We start from the raw sequence: 17,619 nt of genomic DNA, 5'->3' as shown, positions 1-17,619 counted from the left end.
TCTGTCAAATGTATGCACATACTTTTTTGCCTCATTGTCAAACCAGGCGCATCTGAAAACCTAATGATGCTATTGCACAAGTGTTAAAGGAGCAGTGTGTAGCATTTAGTGCCATCTAGTGGTGAGGATTTAGATTACAACCATCTGAGACTTCTACCATGTGACAAGAATGAACTCACCTGTGATCATTGTTCAAGAGGTTTTTACCGGAGCAAAATTACCCACAGAGGTCTCCTCCTCTCCAAAACAAACAGACCCAGGGATATAAACAGGTATAAACACTGAATAAAGCAGTTTCACATTACAAATCAGTGTTTATCTGATGCTGTTAGGTTCATCGTAGATTGGCCACTAGCCCTGCACCTACTAATGTGTGCTCACCTTTTTTCTCTGATAACTTTAAATCCAGGGTTGCGCAAAACACCTTACGTTTGCTCCTTAATTATGATACTTAAGGCTTAAATGAAACACTTTGCAAATAACTGACTGGAAAGATCTTCATTGCATAAATCTGCAGTGCAATCGGTAATTGTAAAAAAAACTGGAGGATTGCAGCTTTGGAAAGATGAGTGATCTTAAAATAACAGTCATGTCATAAAGTGACATCTGGTCAAGCTTATAGCACAAAATCATTTGCTCATTTGCTGAGATCATTAAGCGTGTCCATCGGGTTCCCCTGGTCGCAGAATACTCTTTTCAGGAAGCCTCATTTTTTCTCATTTATCTCCATAAACTCAGTCATGTTGCAGTTAAGATGGAGTCAAAGTTAAGTTTGTCCTTACTTTGGTTACTAAGTTCAAACAGTTTAACAAACTTTAAGCAATTCCACAAGTACAAGACCAAGATAATGAGAAAAACCTAAATTGTTCAGTAAACATTTTAAGAAAATCGTTAGGAGAAGATGTTTTAAGCAACCAATTTAAAACCTTAATTTGGACTTAAAGGAACATCTTAACCTAAGGTGCTTTGTGCAACTGGACCCAGACATTCAGGAGGTTTTTACCAGGAGACAAATTATCCACAGAGGCCTCTTTTTCTCCAAAACAAACCTGATGATTTAAACCAGTAAAACACTACAAAGAGCACTACATTGCTACATTAGAGCTGAAGAAGCTTCTTGGATGAGAAGCGAAACGTCCTCAGGAAATGCAAGCAAGTCCAGTTACCTATGTTAAATGATTTCTAAAAAAAAGCTCATTATAAGGATTACAGACTCATAAGATTAAGTATTTCCACATTAACCAGTGCAACCAATCACCTGGTCAATTCTGAGGTATATAAAGCATATCATAAAGTGTATTTCAACACAGAATAATCAGATTCACCACATGGGGATATGAGTATTAAAGGAATCTGCATCAGGCTGCTGTACCTGTTTGAGCAGAGAGTCATGGCGCTCCTGGGAGGCCTGGCTGTCAGCCTCACGGTCTCCCAGACTCAGCTTGAGTCTCTGCAGCTCTCCCTCCAGACTGCGCCTCCCCAGCTCCACCCTGGTGGCCCGGGCTTCAGCTGCCTCCAGCGCCTCCCGCAGTCGCCTCCTCTCCGCCTCCAGACGCATCTCAGCAGCACGCTGCTTATTCAACTGATCCTGCAGAGATGGAGGGAGGAAGGAGAGGATTTTTTGTTGTATAATGGAGACCTGAGTTTTAGACTCAGATTACAGAGACATGCACAGACGGTCCAAAACACCATTAGGCCAAACACACACAAAGCAGATGAGTCACAGCTGCATCTAAGTTTCAGCTGCACTCGTTTCTTCATAAATCCTCCTGAGACTTTTCAAAAATGCAACAAATATAAATTTCTTTCAATAGCAGCCACACAAAGTTTTATCTGTCTGTGCTTTGTGCTGCTTCTCCCTCCCTCTCTCTTTGTGTCCCTGCTCCTCCTGTTGTCCAGACGGTGAATAATTTTGAAAAGGTGCTGGCATCGGAAGCAGACATATGGAGAGCTGACACAGGACACAACGAGAAGTGTGGCGCTATGTGTGAGGCATCTGTTGTTATTACATATCACCCTACTGTTGAGTGCAGCCATATGGCGATCACGTCAGATCAGTGGTCACTGCTGTGTGAGCGACAGTGCAGATACATGGTGTGTATACACATGCACATGAGTACACAAACGTGCGTGTACCTGTGTGTGTTTTTTATCCATCTCAGAGGCCTGCAGCGCTCGCTCTAAATCCTTCACCCTGTCTGTGAGCGCTCTCCTCTCTCTGTCTCCTCTCCTCACCACCTCCTCCTGCTGCTGGAGCAAAATCTGAGTGGTGGTCAGACGCTCGTCCAGTCCACGCTTCCCTGCAATCACACACATTCATACACATTAAAGACGATCATTTTGTCTTTTGGTTGAGGGACTGTCTTCTATAACTACATGAACAAACAACCTTCTTGGTATTCCTGTATGGTGTTTTGTAGCTGAGTGAGACGACTCAGAGCAGAGTCTCGCTCCCCCGTCAGCTCCTCCAGCTCCCGCTGCAGGGCCCCCAGCTGGCATCGAGAATCATCCTTCAAAATCAGCAATAAACAAAGACTTGAACCATACAAACACAAAATATCCTTAGATTATTATTAATATTTACTTTAATTTTTCTGTTACCCTCTCTCTCTGTGCCTCACGCAGCTCCTGGAGGAAGTCTCTCAGATCACTGCGCAGTGTGTCGGGGTCCAGCTCTGGCTGAGGGAGAGGCAGTGGTGTATCCCCTCTCTCTGGAGACACTGAGCCTAAAGTGTTGTCAGGGGTGCTTACCCGAAACTCTGTAAAAATGAAATATAAGGAGTTGCATGCACCTTAAACATATAGGTATTTTTTAATATAATAGGGCATCTAAAGGGGGGAGAACAATTGTCTTGGGCGGTGCTGGCCGCTGTAAAAGGAAACGCCACATAAAACATTACAACAGCAACAATTAAGCGTGCAGGTTGCAAGCTTGGAGTTGGTTGTTGTTTCACACAGCGCTGAAAGACTCTCAGAAACAAAGACTACCCAAATAGGGTCCAGGTTGTAAAATACCAAATTTTCCATTTAAAGCTGCATGTTTCATTTTTACCTTTAGGAGGTGACAGCGAGGAGCGCAGGGGTGAGATGCTGTGGTGGCGTGACATAGAGCCTGGTGATGTGGAGCTCCCTCCTGGGCTCCTCCCCCTGCCTCCCCTGCCTGCTGCTCCGATGCCCAGCGTCCGCGTCAGCGCTGACTGAAGGCTGCTCAGACGAAACTCCAGGTCCCTTCTCCCGGCCTCTGCCCTGGTCAGCTCTGCCTCCGTGGCGGCCAGGCGGCCCTGGGCCTCGCTCAGCTGCAGGCTGGACTGAGCGGCAGAGTCCTGAGCCGCCTGAGCGCGCAGGGCCAAGTTTTTGGCTTCATCCTGCAGCTTCTTCTCGCAGCCGCGCGCCTCCTGCAGCTGAGCGGTTAGTTCTCTCTCGCAGCCTCGCCAGCCCGACTCAGACTCCAGCAGACGCTTCTGAGTTGAAGAAAGCTGCATTCAAAAACAAAAGAAGGAGAAAGTGTGACACAGTGACGACAAGGAGTCAGCAAATAAGGTCTTTCACTCTCCTCCATCCTCACCTCTTTCTTCAGGGAGTCTCGAGCTGTTTCAGCCTCGATTAACTTCTGCTTGAGGGTGAAAGCCTCTTTGCCTCTCTCCTCCTCTCTTTGCTCCTCCAGAGACAGGCGAGTCTGCAGCTCTGCCACCTCCCTCCCTCTCTGCTCCTTCTCTCCATCCAGGACCTTCAGCTGGAGCCAAGAAAAGCAACAACATCACACAACTGTCACAATCGGGAAGTCTAGACTGAAAAGTTTCTTCCATAATGTTGCAGAGGTGTGAAGGAGCATGTCTGACCTGTCTGCGGAGCTCCTGCAGTTCTCGTCGAGCCTCGAGTCTTGATCTTTCAACTTCTCTCAGGCAGCTCCGCAGCTCCGTCACCTCCTTCTGATTAGATGAGAGATTCTCCTCCAGCACAGCCAGCCTCTGCTCCTTCTCCTCACACTGCCGTTTCACACTGAAAAACCAAACACACACACACTCAGGGACAGTGAATACATTTTACTTTGAACATTTAATGTCTGTCGATGTATGCATTTGTGTTTACCTGATTCTCTCTGTCTCTGCGCTCCGTAGAGCTTCTCTCAGCTGAGTATTCGACTGGCTCAGGGTGTCTCTCTCCTTGGTGACGTCACCGAGGCTGCGTCGCAGCTCCGTCCCCTCTCTTCTGTTGTTTTCTACTGCGTCCTGAGCTTGGTTGAGACGTCGCTCACTGTCCAACAGGTCGCGCCTCAGCTGGTCTCGACTCTCCTCGTTAGCTGAGAGAGAAGCTCTGCACTGGTCCAGCTGGAGGGGGAAAGACGTATCGTACAGTCATTTAACCAAACAGAACACTAATATTTAGTGGAGGGTTTCTTCTTCTTGTTACCACTGGAGCAAGTGATATCATCCAAACTTTATTCTAATGGTCTATCACTACATGTATGTTGATACAAATCCAGGATAGACATGCAGACTAATTCTAGTAGTTACATATCAAATGACATTTCAACTCCTTTCAATGCCTACACTTTTCAAACCTTTTTAGGTCCTTTGAATAACTAAAACAACCTCTATTGTTCATACCAAATTTATTTTAACTGCTTTCAGTGCCTACACTTCAGCTGACATTGTGTTTTTGTTTTTACACTTCCACCTCAATCTATTACATAAAATCCACCCGACACTACTTTCAGTGCCTGAACTTCAATGACGGATGTGTTCAGACTGAATTTAGGCCCACGTGAAAAATGCAGCCCTCTCATTGATTTGAATGGAGCCAGTCAATTGGCGCAGAGGGCTGAACCAGGCTCAATTTTTGCGGCAATGCAAAGTGCTGCGTTGGCCAATCAAATACATGCTGAAACACATTCCCGGTACATTTCTTTGTAATGTGAACTTCATATTTTTACTGCTGAGCTGTTAAACTTTACAGAGATATAAAGTCGTGTTGTGTTGTGCAGTATTTTGGCTTCTGGTGAGCCCTTATACACATTAAAGGTGCAGTCTGCAATTTAATCCAATACCCTTTATGTCAAATTTAGTAAATATCTCCTCACGATCAGCTGGCTGTTCATTCTGCATGTGCTCTGAAAAAATATTTAGTTTTCATACACAACCCTGGTTCTGTAAATAAAAAAACAAAGTGGTTCAGACCGAACTAAACAACACTATACCGGCTACTCTCCCTCTTTAGCATCCCTGCTCATGAGAAAAGAAGCTTCATCATAATAGTAATGAAACGTTAATTACACTGGATATATTATCGAGCTTCTGATGCAGCACTGACAGGACGGGTTTGTTTGGGCGTTGAGTTTCAATATCAACAATCTTCCTCCAGAATCACTGACTCCACCTTTAATTTGTTACTCAAACTGGACTTCCTGTGTTGTATTTCTGGTCTCACCAGTATCTTAAACAATACGCCCCCACCAATGCAGCCCCCTCCGTTGTTTTAACACAGGGCTGCTTTTAGTCTGAATCCTGATTAAATCATCAACTCTCTGATTTTTACTGCATCACTCTCATATTCCCACTTGTATGCAAAGCATCATCTACCTCTTTGAGAGCAGCGTCAGCACGTGACTGAAGATCAGAACAAGTTTCTCGTAGACTCTGGAGTTCCCTGTCATGAACAGAAGCTGCATCTTCCAGCTGAGAGCGAAGCTCCAGCAGCTCCCTGGTCAGAGCCCCAACTCTGATCTGTGTGAAACAAGACAGAAAGTCAATTTAGTAAATATCCCTTGTGTCAGATAAGAGAAAATAAGTCAATACTTCACAGGAAGTCACATCACCTGCTCTTGCTCTTTGTAATGAGTTGCTTCTCTCGACATCCGCTCAGCCTCCAGGGCTGCAGCGGACAGCTCGGCCTGCAGGGTGGACACCCTGTCTGACAAAACGGCTTTCTCTGCCTCCTTCAGAGAAAGGGCCTGGGAATAGAGACAAGGTCTGCTTAACAAAGAGGAGGAACAAACAACACTGACCCACACTGTCTCTATATCTATATGTTTATCACAGTGTCTCAGAGCTTTGAACTCAGATCGACCTGTTGTTTCTCAGTCTCCGCCTGCAGCAGATTCTGATCTCTGTCATGCTGCAGACTCCTCAGCTCATCCTGCAGCTCCTCTCTTTCTCTGTCTGATTTGTGGAGCTGATCCTCTGCCTCCTGCCGGAGCCTCCTCAGAGTGCCCTCATGCTCCATCATTAGGCTGTGCCGCACCACTTCCTGTGAAGCACAACAGCCAAGAGCACAAACATGGACTAAAGCCTCATCAGCTTTATCTGAAAAGTAAAAATAGGTTTACGGGCAGAGCTCTGAGTAACACTGAAACACTGAACCGTCTGACCTTTTCTGAGACTAGCCTCTCCACCTCCTCCTGATGCTCTGAGATGGCCTTGCGTAAAGCCTGTTGGGCCTCCAGCTGTGCAGCATTTAGAGTCTGAGTCAGAGCTTGTTTCTCCCTCTCAGCCTGGGCCAACACATTCTCCCCATCCGAGCGTACACGCCTCAGTTCAGCTGGAAATCCCATCCAGGAAAACATCCAGGAGAGGGAAACACAGGACTCATTCTGTCATAATACTGAACAACTGTCTTTCACATTATAGCAAACATCTACACTACACAGCTCCTAAACAGACAGATCACCCCAAAATGAAAAATAGATACTTTCCCTCTTACCTGTAGTGGTATTTATCAGTCTAGATTGTTTTGGTGTGAGTTGCAGAGTGTTGGAGATGTCAGCTGTAGAGATGTCTGCCTTCTCTCAAATATAATGGAACTAGATGGCACTCAGCTTGTGGTGCTCAAAGTGCCAAAAAAGATATTCACGACAATGTCTCTTTCCAGAAATCCAGACCTCGTTGTGAGCAGTTTCATGTAGGAACTATTTTCTTTCTATTAAACTACACCCACCCATCATTACGCAGAAGGAACCGTGCATCTACTCATGGACAAGAGGATCGTGCTTGTGACAGCACAAGATCTAAACGGCGTCTTCCTCAGCTGAGCTGTAACATTAGCTAGCTCAGTGGTGCTAGGTGAGCTAGTAGATGACGCAACTGCTCTCAAAAAGGTCTGTGGATTATCTTGAGTAACTGGGTCATGATTTCTGGAAAGAGACATTGCTGCAAAGTTTTGCAAATGTATTTTTGGGCCCTTTCAGCACGACAACCCGAGTGCCATCTAGTTCCATTATATCAGAGAGAAGGTAGACATCTCTATGGCTGATATCTCCTACACTCAGCAACTCACAGCAAAACAATCTAGACTGATAAGTAGCGCTACAGGTAAGAGGAAAAATATGTGTTTTTGATTTTGGTGTGAACTGTCCCTTTAAACGGACATGTTTGTGTCTTATTTTTGACTCGACAAAATCCTCCTCTCTCTTCTACCAACTTTGTCACCCACCTGCTGCAGTCTCACAGCGGATTCGAAGGCTTTGGTTCTCCGTCTCCAGCTGCTCTCTACGAGACTCCACCTGAACGAGCTGCTGCTGCACCTCAAACAGACTGGTTTCCAGGGACTCACGCTCCGACCTGCGTGGTTACAGACGAGTTAAACACACACTCTCTCATGTCAAAATGCCTGTGTCGTTAACAAACAACAACACACACCTGAAAGCAGCCAGTTCCTCTGACAGCACAGTGTTTTCTCTCTCAGATGCTGTGAGCTGGACCACCAGAGCTGCTTTGTCTCGGGCCAGTTCTGTCCGACTGCGGCCGGCCTCCTCTAAGGCCACCTCGTTCCTCTGGCCCTCCCCTCTGGCAAGACTCAGCTCTGAGCCCAGAGAGGTCACCTCGCCACAGAGCTGTCAACAAACACCAAAACATAAAGCAACATGAGTGACAAGAAACAATCAAACAAAGGAATAAAAATTTTACTGACAGATTGCTTTGAGGTTTTAGCAAAATAAACATCTGTAAAGCACATAGCTGCATAAGAAGTGTCTCTAAATGAGGTCACATCACCTTCCTAATCAGTGCATCACCCATAGCTTTTGCTTAAGTGTTTTTAGGCTGGACTTAGCCTTTAAATGATGATGTCATATAATCTGGTATGTACCTGGGTGACTTTCTCCTGCAGCTTAAATCTCTCAGCCCTGAGACTCTGCAGCTCTGCCTCCATCCCAACACGGCTTAGCTCAGCATCCTGCAGCGACTGGTGCAGCGTGATGCGGGTTGAGTCCAGCTCCAGCCGGTCCTGCTCCAACCGCACAAGCTCATCTCTGATGGTCAGCTTCTCCTGCTCCACCTCCCGTTTCTGAACCTGCAGCAGGGCCTTCTCCTCCTCCAGCTAAGAGACAGAGCGAAGGATGAGACTCAGAGAGGAGGCTGAGACGCTCACATTGATTCACTTCTCTTTAGCTTTTTGTTTTCACTCTTGACAAAACTGCTTTTGTGACTTTTTGTTTTTGTGTGTGTAGCCGAGGGCAACATCATGAATGCGCCCTTATCCCTGTTTGTAAATCTGTGCATTGAGACTACATGACACGCAGAGGAGGGATGGATGGAGACAGATAAGGCATGTAGTGTTATACAGGCAAATGAGCCATGACTGCAGACATTTGGCACAGCTAAAAATGCTAACAGAATGTGGTTGGACACATCGTGAACTAGTTTATTTCAAGCATACGGAACCTTCAAGAGGTCAAACACTACTGAGATGACTTCACCTGGAGAATGTAGCTGTTAAGGTTAGTTTTGTCCTGGGCCAGTCCCTCATTCATGCTTCCCATCTTGGCCAGAGAGTCCCTGAGAGCTGCATCCTCAGACTGCAGCTTGTTGAGCAGCAGAGAGAGCTCTGCGTTACTGCCCTCAGCCTGGAGGGGGGAATGAGGGCCACACAAAGGTCACTCACAACAGTATTAAATCTGCAAAAACTAATATGAGCACACTTTTTTATTTTTTTTACCCGAGCCAGTGCCTCAGAGAGCTGGGCTTTCTCCCTCTCTAGCAGCTGCCGCTCAACCTCCCCCTGCTGTTGAGTCTCCCTCACTGCGGACAGCTCTCCACGCTGAGCGGAGCCTCGACTCTCACTCTGCTCCAACTGCTTTTGTCTGCAGCAAAACATAAAGAGCAGCACGGTGCTAAGGGCCCAGTAGAAGGTGACATAACAGTGTGTGCTCCAGATAAGACACACAACAGAAGTCATAATTCCAGCAGAAGTCATTTTAAAACTATTCAATCTGTTGGACAAAGGCATACAGAAGAAGACAAATAGAGGCACTGTGGCTCAGTGAGCTGAGTCAGCTGGCTTGTCTGATGTGTGAAAAATTAATTTTATGGTGTAAAGGTGTCAGGGCAGCCCTGCTATGGTGCTTTGCATCTGATGTCTTCACACTGGCTTCCCGTCTGTTGAAAAAATGATGTCAACTGTTGGTTAGTTGGTTTGTAAAGCACTGAATGGTTCAGGGACCAAATACATTACTGATTTTCTGCCACATTATGAACCATCCGGACCTCACAGGTCTTCTGGGACAGGAATGCTTTGTGTCACCTGAGTCAAGACTAAACATTGAGAAGCAGCGTTTAGTTTTCTGCATCACATATCTGGAACAAACTCCCAGAAAACTGCAGGTCTGCTGCAACTTAGTTCTTTTAAATCAGGCCTGAAGACTTTCCTGTGTGCTGCTGCCATAAATTAAATTAAACAATTATTCATTTCTTATACTGCACTGTAACTTTTACTCTTGTCATTGTACTTTAGCTTGTTTTTATTTATAGTCTCATAGGACTTTTTAATTGTTTTAACTGTCGTTTTATAATGTGTTTCTTTTGCATCATAAAAAGTTTTGAGAGTTTGCATCATATCTGTTCACAGGTGTCAGGTGTTGTTTTGGTTACGGTAAGTTTTTTAAATGAAGACGATCTCTATGTGAAGCTAACACAGATCTTTTGAATGGCTTCCTGTGGGCATATGCATTGTGTGTTGCCTGCACCACACTTTGTGGATTAGCGTCCTCATCGCATTCACTTAGTCACCATCAATTAACCTACTTACATCCTCTGAGTCTCTGCCTTTGCCCGCTCTCTCTCCTGAACAGCGGCCTCCTTTTCCTCCCTCTCGTGATCCCGCTCTCGCTGCATGGACGCCACAGTCAGCTGTAGCTTCTCGCAGTCCATCTGCAGGATGTGGTTGCTGCTCTGTGCTGCCTGCGCTGTCTTCTCCAGGCTCGCCTTCTCACTGCAGTGTTCGTGATGTGTGAAGGAGAACAGTGTGTTGAAGTGATAGGAGTAGTAGTTTCAAGGATTAGGATTAGAAGATTGTAAAAAGGTGATATAAGTGTCTGTAAACCTGGCCAGGGTGTCTCTCTCCTGCTTCAGACGGTCCTTTTCTCTCTGTGTGGTCTCCCTCTCTCTCTGAGCAGCGTCCCGCTCTCTCTGCAGAGCTTGGTTTCGCTGCTCTGCATCTTTTTTGGCCAAATCAGTCTCTGAGAGCTGTTTGCGCAACTGTTGAAGCGAGGACTGGGCAGAGAGCAGACGGCCTCGAACATCCTGCAAGCATAAAAAAGTAGTTCAGATGCAAACTCAGGGTAACAGGGACAATTGTTTTATATCATTTTGCTGAGCACCAACTATGAACTTCTATTAAACCCGTCTGTATTTGGATAGAGGCATCTTAGAGACAAATATGTAGGGAAACAAAACCACAATCAACAGCTGTTATTTGAGTGAATTGTCCCTTTGAGCTCTGCTAGTGAGTAGACATCTGCTCTCATTGTGTCTGTGAAAGCCTAAAGGCCTGCTGTAATGTTGTGACTACAGGGACTCTGGTTTAAATTGTAAGTAAAAAATATGGCATAGTCCCCTCTCTCTCCCTTTAAGTATGGTCTGAAGTATGTGAGTATTTAAATTTAAATCATCTTGATACATGCGAATTATAATAACCAATTAAAAGATTACTATGAAAACTCACAGCTGTTACAAAACCAGCATTATTTTTAGTTGTCCCTGTGTTCTCAGCACATAAAAGGTCCATAAACAAAAATAATTGAATGTTCCAGAAGCACTTGATGAAATGAAATGAATGAATTGACATGTCACCTGCAGCTGGAGTGTCTTGTTTGTGACTGCAGAGCGCAGAGCTGACAGCGCCGCCTCAGAAAGAGGAGACAGCGAGGATGAGGCCCGAGAGGGGGAGGACGACCTGCGAGGAGAGGAGGAGCGGTGAGGGGAGGAGCCACGGATCAATGCCAGCAGCGGAGCCCCGGAGTTGTCCTGGTCTGCCTCTGACGACGACTCTCCATCAGATAAAACCGTCTACAAAAGAAAATAACAAATAAAGAATTGCCATCTTTGTGATATAAAATCATTTTTTGTTAATTTAATTTAATTTTATATACTTGATTAATCCCCGAGGGGAAATTCAATTCAAATCATGTGCATATGTGCAGTTGTGTACCTGAGCGATGTCGCGCAGGGTGTCGACCAGCGTCTCAGTGTGAGCTCTCATCACCTGCATGTCAGTCTCATCGTTACCGCTCTGCTCCTGAGGGAAAACAGAATGAAGCACAGACACCTCAGCCACCCAGAGGAGAAACACAAGATTAGAAAAGTTTTATAGCCTCAAAGGATATATTTCCTTCTCATCATCAAATCCTGAGAAAAGACCAAAATCTACAATGCATTCGTCTTCTTTCAAATATTTCTGACTTTTCAGTCTGTGGCTTCACACCAGAAGTCTATTCGTTCCTATTGAAGACATGCTTGACTCCTTAAAGATCCCCTTCGCTCAAAAATGTGTTTTTCTTCTATTAAATGTGCCTTAAAATGTCTGACATTGACTATACTGACTTGTATCTGTGTATAGTATGTCACTAGAGAGGTGTTTTTACATTTCTCTACTGAAGGGGAAGATGTCTGTGCACTTCCCTAAAATCTGCATCTGTCTGACATGCAAACAAACACCGGGCAAACTCCATTAGGTAAATCCCTACTACCAAAGCTAATCACTGCCTAATACGGGAAACACATATCGATGGGAAAAAAACTTTGACTCAACATCGGCAAAGAAACCTGAACCCTCAGCAGAGTGGACTTGTCAGTACAGAGAGCAGAGTTTGAATTAGTATATTAAATGTTTTGACAGCAAACATGGTAGAGTGTGCAGTTTTTGGATGTAAACTGTACCAACGTGAACACACTGTAACACTGTAGCAGATATTATTGTATGCTTCACAACCAATAATGCTGTGTCAGTCGCTGCCTGTTACAAGCTAACAAACAAATAGAAGACCAAGTACTCTTACAAGCTGCTAATCACTGCTTTCGGTGCACAACAGACTAATCATCTGAGTCTGAGTCTGACTGAGGCTCAAACATGTATGACTGAATCTCTCAAATGTTTCCTTTAAAGCTAATGCTAGCCATCTTAATGCAGGCTGCTCGTTCACTGGTAAAGCTAACGCTAGTAGCGCTCAGTGCTGGAGAAAGTGGAAAGCAAAACCTAGCACAAGCAGCAATGGATGGTGGGGCAGGGGCCAGATCAAGAATTTCTCAGTGACGGACAAAAAGTGGATCTGCTTTCAACTCCTCAGCTTTTTATGTGGGAAAACCATGTTAATCAAAATATGAGCCTTATTATAGAAGAGTATTTTTACATACTTTAAAAGTGTGTGGAGGGGGACTTTAAAAACAGGTTGATATAAATAGTTTTATGTTTAAATGAGGCTCAAACAGCAGGGCACTGTAACTTTTGGCAAATATTAGTCAAACAGGAGTAAATACTGTGTTTGTTAGGGACTACTTTCAGCTGTGGATTGACATTTGGAAGAATAGTGATTGTTTACAACAGCAGGAGAGTGTGGCCAGGACAATCTCAAAATAAACTACTGTGTGTGTGTGTGTGCATGTATTCACGGCAATGGAGGAGCATGTTAGCCCGTGCAACAGTGTGTCTCATAGATGCGCTTTTAAAATTTTGACCATAAGGAAAAATGGCTGCTGTCTCACCTCAAGTCTCCTCGTCAGCACGACAACCTCTCTGTCTTTCTCTTCTATTTGGCCTTTTAGTCTCTCTGCCTCTCGCACCGAATCTGACAACCTGAAAGTCAACACACACACAGAAAGCCTTCATACAAATGCTGTTTAATTAAAAACCTGCACGCAGGGTTGGGTAGTAATGGATTACATGTAGTTAGGATTATGTAATCACATTAAAAAACACAAGTAACTATAATCAGTCCAGAATGCATTTGAAAAAATGTGTGATTAGAAATTAGTCAATTTAAAATTCATGAATTTTTTTGTTGTAGCCAAAGCTCTTTGCAAAAATGCATTTTATTTGCTTTAAAATTATTTTGAGATCTTTAAAGAAAAAAAAGAATATTTGTAGGCCTGTCAGAGATCTAAACGCAGTCACTGACCTGAGGTTGAGCTCACTTCTCTCTGCGTCTGTTCTGGTCTGAAGATTCATCATCTCTGACACTCGTTCTCTCAGCTGCTGCTCCAGCTGAACCCGCAGAGCCTTCTCTCGCTCCAGGGCCAGAGCTGTTCCTCCCTCGCGGGTGTGCAGGGTGGCAGACAGACCTGCACAGGACACCTGAGCAGAGTGGGACGCCCGAGCCAGCTCATTACGCATATCTGACAAGTCCCTGAGATCGGAGAGAGATTCACACAGAGGGACAATGTTAGTACCATCATATCAGAACACAGGATGAACATGATGTGGCAAACAGTTAATACCTTTCAGTTGCGCTCTTCAGTTCACAGACATGCCTCCGAAATCCGACCACTTGCCGCCACAGCGTCAGCAGTCGGCTGTGCTCAGTGCTGAAGTAACTGTGGAAAGACTGAAAGGGGAGCAGGAAAATAACATGTAAATTATCTTCACATTTTTCTCCATTTAAAATGTTTAATGTTTTGTAAGCATCCCTCTCTCACCTCCTCCTCTCTCCTCCAGTCAGACTCCTTTTGTTCCAGTTCCTCCCTGGCTTTCGTCCAATCAGCAGAGAGCCTACGGATGTCTTGGCTCAGGGCCTCATTGGCCAAACTGGCCTGCTCCAGCTGCTCTCTTAGCATGGCGTTCACCGCAGACAAACTGCTGCTCCTGAAAACACACGGGGGAAAACACATTTTGTTGATGGAGCAAGTCAGGTGAGAACAATGTGATATTCTGAGGTGTCTGATGCACACGGGCCCAGGAGACATGTGACACGTCTCATGTAATCAGTCACCTCTGCTGTTCTTCCTCCAGACGGATTAAGGCGTCCTCCAGGTTGCTGCTGGCTTCGTCTTGATGGCGACCATTTGATGACTCACTCTGGCTCTGTTGATATGTTTAAGTGTTATTTGTGGAAAGTCAATGTCGTCTCTCCAAGAGTTAAGTCAATAAACGCCACTCACACTCAGCCTGTGTTTCTCCAGCTCTGAGGAGCGCTCCTGCACCACCTGCTCCAGGTCCCCACACCTCTTTTTGTACTGAAGCACCTGAAGAAGCAAGAAAACTATTACTGACTTGTAACATCCCCGCCGACTACATCTCAACTAAAGACGGAGTAAAACAATCAGACCTTGGCCTGCAGCTTCTGCACGAGCTGCGCCTGCCTCTGCTGACCCTCCTGATACGCAGTGAGTTTACGCTTGTAGGCCGCCTGCTCCTCATCCAGCCGCCTGCGCAGGTCCACGTTCTGCTGCGCCAGGCTGCGTGACTCTGGTGAATCATGGTCGCCATCTCCCGTCTCAAAACGTAACGCCTGCTCCAGCTGTGGGTTTAATTAAAAGTAAGAGGCAGGGGGTGATGTTTATCTCACAGATTTACACGTACTGTAAATCCCATCATGCTTTGAGACTAAAAGTTCGTTCCTGACCTTGGAAACAGCTGCTGGCAAAACAATGTCAACAAAAGGTTCATTTAGTTGTGCTGTGTTGTGTTGGAGCTTTAGGGTCAAATTTTGATCAAACTTAGTAGCGCTGATATACTGCAGGCAAAACATGGCTATTCTACAAATAACTGGTACTCTAAATCAGTACACTATTTTATGCAACAATTATGTGTATTTATAAATAGAAGTGCATCATTTTCAAGAGAAATTACCTCATAGTATTTAAAAATATACCTCAAACATGGCAATTGCTAGATAATGTGTGATAACATGTCTGCTGGTCATTTTCATATCTTTTGGGTGTGTCCTAAAATATCTTCTCTTTCTTTGATCAGATCAAAAATGAGTTTAGAGCTGGATTTTAACTTCAGTGTAATTAAATGGGATATGTGCCAACTGGGCTGTCAAAGCAGGTCAGATATTTATTACAAATACTATTAGTGGCTGTAAAAAAGCAACAACCAGGAAATGGCTGAGTGAAGAGTCTCTAATAACCTCTGACTGGATAGAAATAGCTAAGGAAATTTATGTTATGGAACAGCTGACTTTTCCTCTGAGACATGCCACAAAATTATGTGAAAAATATTGGAAAAAATGGAAATATCATTTGACTGTTTACTTTGTTTTATGCCCCTGGTATTAAAACATACAGAATGGACTATAGCTCATAAATAAGTGGGAGAATTCTCCCTCCTTAAAAATACCCTGGCTTTCCAGGAATCAAAGTCAAGGATCATGAGGACCTTGGTGATCTTAAAGGACGATCATGGACATAAAGGACCCATTATCTGTGATACAACAATGTGTAACCTTGCTTCTTTTCATTTTCTGTTTTACAATATGTTATACATTTCACCTTCTCCTATGATGTCCCTGCCTGTTGTCCTTGGTTTTTGCCATCCTAGTTTAACTACATTTAAATCTCACTAGCTTTTTCAGTGGCCTAGTTAACTACTTTGGATCATGTAGTTTTTGTAGTCATTTACAAACTACTATGTTTAATAGTATTCTCATGATGTCTTTTGCCCCATACAGTATGTCCCAATGCCATTGCCAAGGACTGCTCTCTGACTTCAGTATTCTTTATACGGACCTATAAGGAAGTCTTACTAAAAATAATATACTTTATGGCATTTATAGCAATAAAAGTTTTTTTTGTGATTATGCACAGATTATTATATGACTATTACAAAAAGTATACAAACTTTTGATTTTCATTTCAGCTCCATGAGATGCTGTAAATATTTATTGCTCGAGAAGCAGCATTTAGTTTTTCTGTCCAACAACCTTCCTGTTAGCCACTCCCGTTCATTTAATCAAGTTATTATTAATTTCTTACACTGCACTGTAATTTTTTTCTTGTATTTTATACCTGTCTTATTCTATTTTAGCTTGTATTTATTTTGTCTTCTCTTGCTCCTCAATGTCTATTTTAATGGTATTTATATTTCCTTTGTGTATTAATAATAAATTATGTAGCAGACAGCAAGCACAAATTTATACTTCACACTGTATTGTTTTCAGGATCATTGTTTTTTTCTGCATATTTTGTAGCCCCAGTATTGTTAACTGTTGCTCTCTCACATTTTTTTGTATTTTTATCCAAACTGAGCTAATAATTATGAATACAGGTATAATAAGTTGCAAGTGTTTCTGATACCTACAGCAGCAGAAAGAGCTGCAGCATCCCAGTGTGACCAACTATTTACCTTAATTTCATTAAATGAAATTCGTTGATAAGAAAGGAGATTAAAGTCCACTCTCCTCCTAAAAGCTTTTTAATAACAACCTGTTGCAGCGAACTTTCTGCAGGCTGTTGCAGAATGTGGGACATCCCAAATACTGCAGGATGAAGAGCTGTCACTGGTGTACAGTTATGAACACAGTTTCACAAATGACCTTCTTGCTTTGAAGGAAAACATCTGAGTTATCTTTTGTGTCTGGATGCAGATACATTCAACCCCAAATGAGATGTGTGGTGCCCACCCACCACTACACCTCCTCTCGAGCCCCTGTTTACAGTCGCCCAGGGTGACAGACACCATGGCAACATTCCACTTCAGTTCATTCCAGCCCCCATCACCTGGGAGACCAGCAAATCTCAGACAAAGAAATGAAATGGGAAAACAGGAAAGTGCCACAGCATTCCCTTTGGGCGCATTTGTAACCTTGAGGATATGGAAAGTCTTGAGATTTTACTTTTTACACAAAGAGTGGAGATGAGGTACAGTCATGTGTAGAAACCATGATACTTAACTTACTCACAGTCATATCTCTCATCCACTTCTCAACTCACTTTGCCTTTTAATACAAGTTATTGTTGTCCTGGTGTCTTACCCTCTCACTAATGGCACCGTACTTGATGGCGAGCTCGTCTCGGTCAGCTCTGCTGTGTGCCAGCAGGTCCTCCAGCCTCCCCAGCTCACCCTGCAGCACCCGGTTCTCCTCCTGGAGGGACATGACTGAAGACATGGCCCCGGCTGCTGAGGCAAAGGGCACACAGAGACAACGATTACAGGAAAGAAGCGTTCAAACATACATTTGACATGATGGGGAAGCAGATTGGGGTCACTCACAGCTATCACTGAGGTTCTTTGTGACAATCTCTCTAACTCGTGCAGGTAGACATGTAGGGGGGGCGTCTGGTGAAGGGCCCCGGACAGTCAACCTCTTCTCCTCAGACAAAACACTCTCCTCCAGCCTCTGGTGCACAAAACACACACATTTGATGCTTTACTCTGAGACATTTAGAGAGGAAATGAGCCATGAGAGACAAA

The 17,619-nt window shown here is 44.3% G+C and overlaps 1 protein-coding gene across 6 annotated transcripts in view; it reads right to left on the bottom strand.

The window, feature by feature from the left end:
* The window catches only part of LOC125887278 (rootletin-like), a 28,809-nt gene that overhangs the window by 6,686 nt on the left and 4,504 nt on the right, over positions 1-17,619 (bottom strand). For 4 of the 6 annotated variants that reach the window (XM_049573994.1, XM_049573985.1, XM_049574008.1 and 1 more), the window contains 30 exons: positions 17,419-17,545; positions 17,180-17,325; positions 14,531-14,722; positions 14,364-14,447; positions 14,195-14,286; positions 13,902-14,067; positions 13,704-13,810; positions 13,385-13,612; positions 12,972-13,062; positions 11,422-11,508; positions 11,064-11,279; positions 10,315-10,514; positions 10,021-10,203; positions 8,932-9,076; positions 8,693-8,839; positions 8,083-8,313; positions 7,635-7,828; positions 7,429-7,556; positions 6,368-6,537; positions 6,067-6,246; positions 5,816-5,950; positions 5,580-5,723; positions 4,090-4,328; positions 3,840-3,999; positions 3,566-3,733; positions 3,053-3,476; positions 2,602-2,759; positions 2,390-2,510; positions 2,137-2,300; positions 1,373-1,588 (listed from right to left, as the gene is read on the bottom strand). In XM_049573994.1, the coding sequence (XP_049429951.1) occupies positions 1,373-1,588; positions 2,137-2,300; positions 2,390-2,510; positions 2,602-2,759; positions 3,053-3,476; positions 3,566-3,733; positions 3,840-3,999; positions 4,090-4,328; positions 5,580-5,723; positions 5,816-5,950; positions 6,067-6,246; positions 6,368-6,537; positions 7,429-7,556; positions 7,635-7,828; positions 8,083-8,313; positions 8,693-8,839; positions 8,932-9,076; positions 10,021-10,203; positions 10,315-10,514; positions 11,064-11,279; positions 11,422-11,508; positions 12,972-13,062; positions 13,385-13,612; positions 13,704-13,810; positions 13,902-14,067; positions 14,195-14,286; positions 14,364-14,447; positions 14,531-14,722; positions 17,180-17,325; positions 17,419-17,545 (5,043 nt within the window). The remainder of the gene's footprint in view (positions 1-1,372; positions 1,589-2,136; positions 2,301-2,389; positions 2,511-2,601; positions 2,760-3,052; positions 3,477-3,565; positions 3,734-3,839; positions 4,000-4,089; positions 4,329-5,579; positions 5,724-5,815; positions 5,951-6,066; positions 6,247-6,367; positions 6,538-7,428; positions 7,557-7,634; positions 7,829-8,082; positions 8,314-8,692; positions 8,840-8,931; positions 9,077-10,020; positions 10,204-10,314; positions 10,515-11,063; positions 11,280-11,421; positions 11,509-12,971; positions 13,063-13,384; positions 13,613-13,703; positions 13,811-13,901; positions 14,068-14,194; positions 14,287-14,363; positions 14,448-14,530; positions 14,723-17,179; positions 17,326-17,418; positions 17,546-17,619) is intronic. The other 2 variants (XM_049574000.1, XM_049573989.1) reach the window with 1 other exon arrangement.

The sequence above is a fragment of the Epinephelus fuscoguttatus genome, linkage group LG1, assembly GCF_011397635.1.
Source record: "Epinephelus fuscoguttatus linkage group LG1, E.fuscoguttatus.final_Chr_v1".
NCBI classification, from domain to species: Eukaryota; Metazoa; Chordata; class Actinopteri; order Perciformes; family Serranidae; genus Epinephelus; species Epinephelus fuscoguttatus.
Note: the sequence above shows the minus strand (reverse complement) of the source record. Positions and strands in the feature narration are given on the sequence as shown.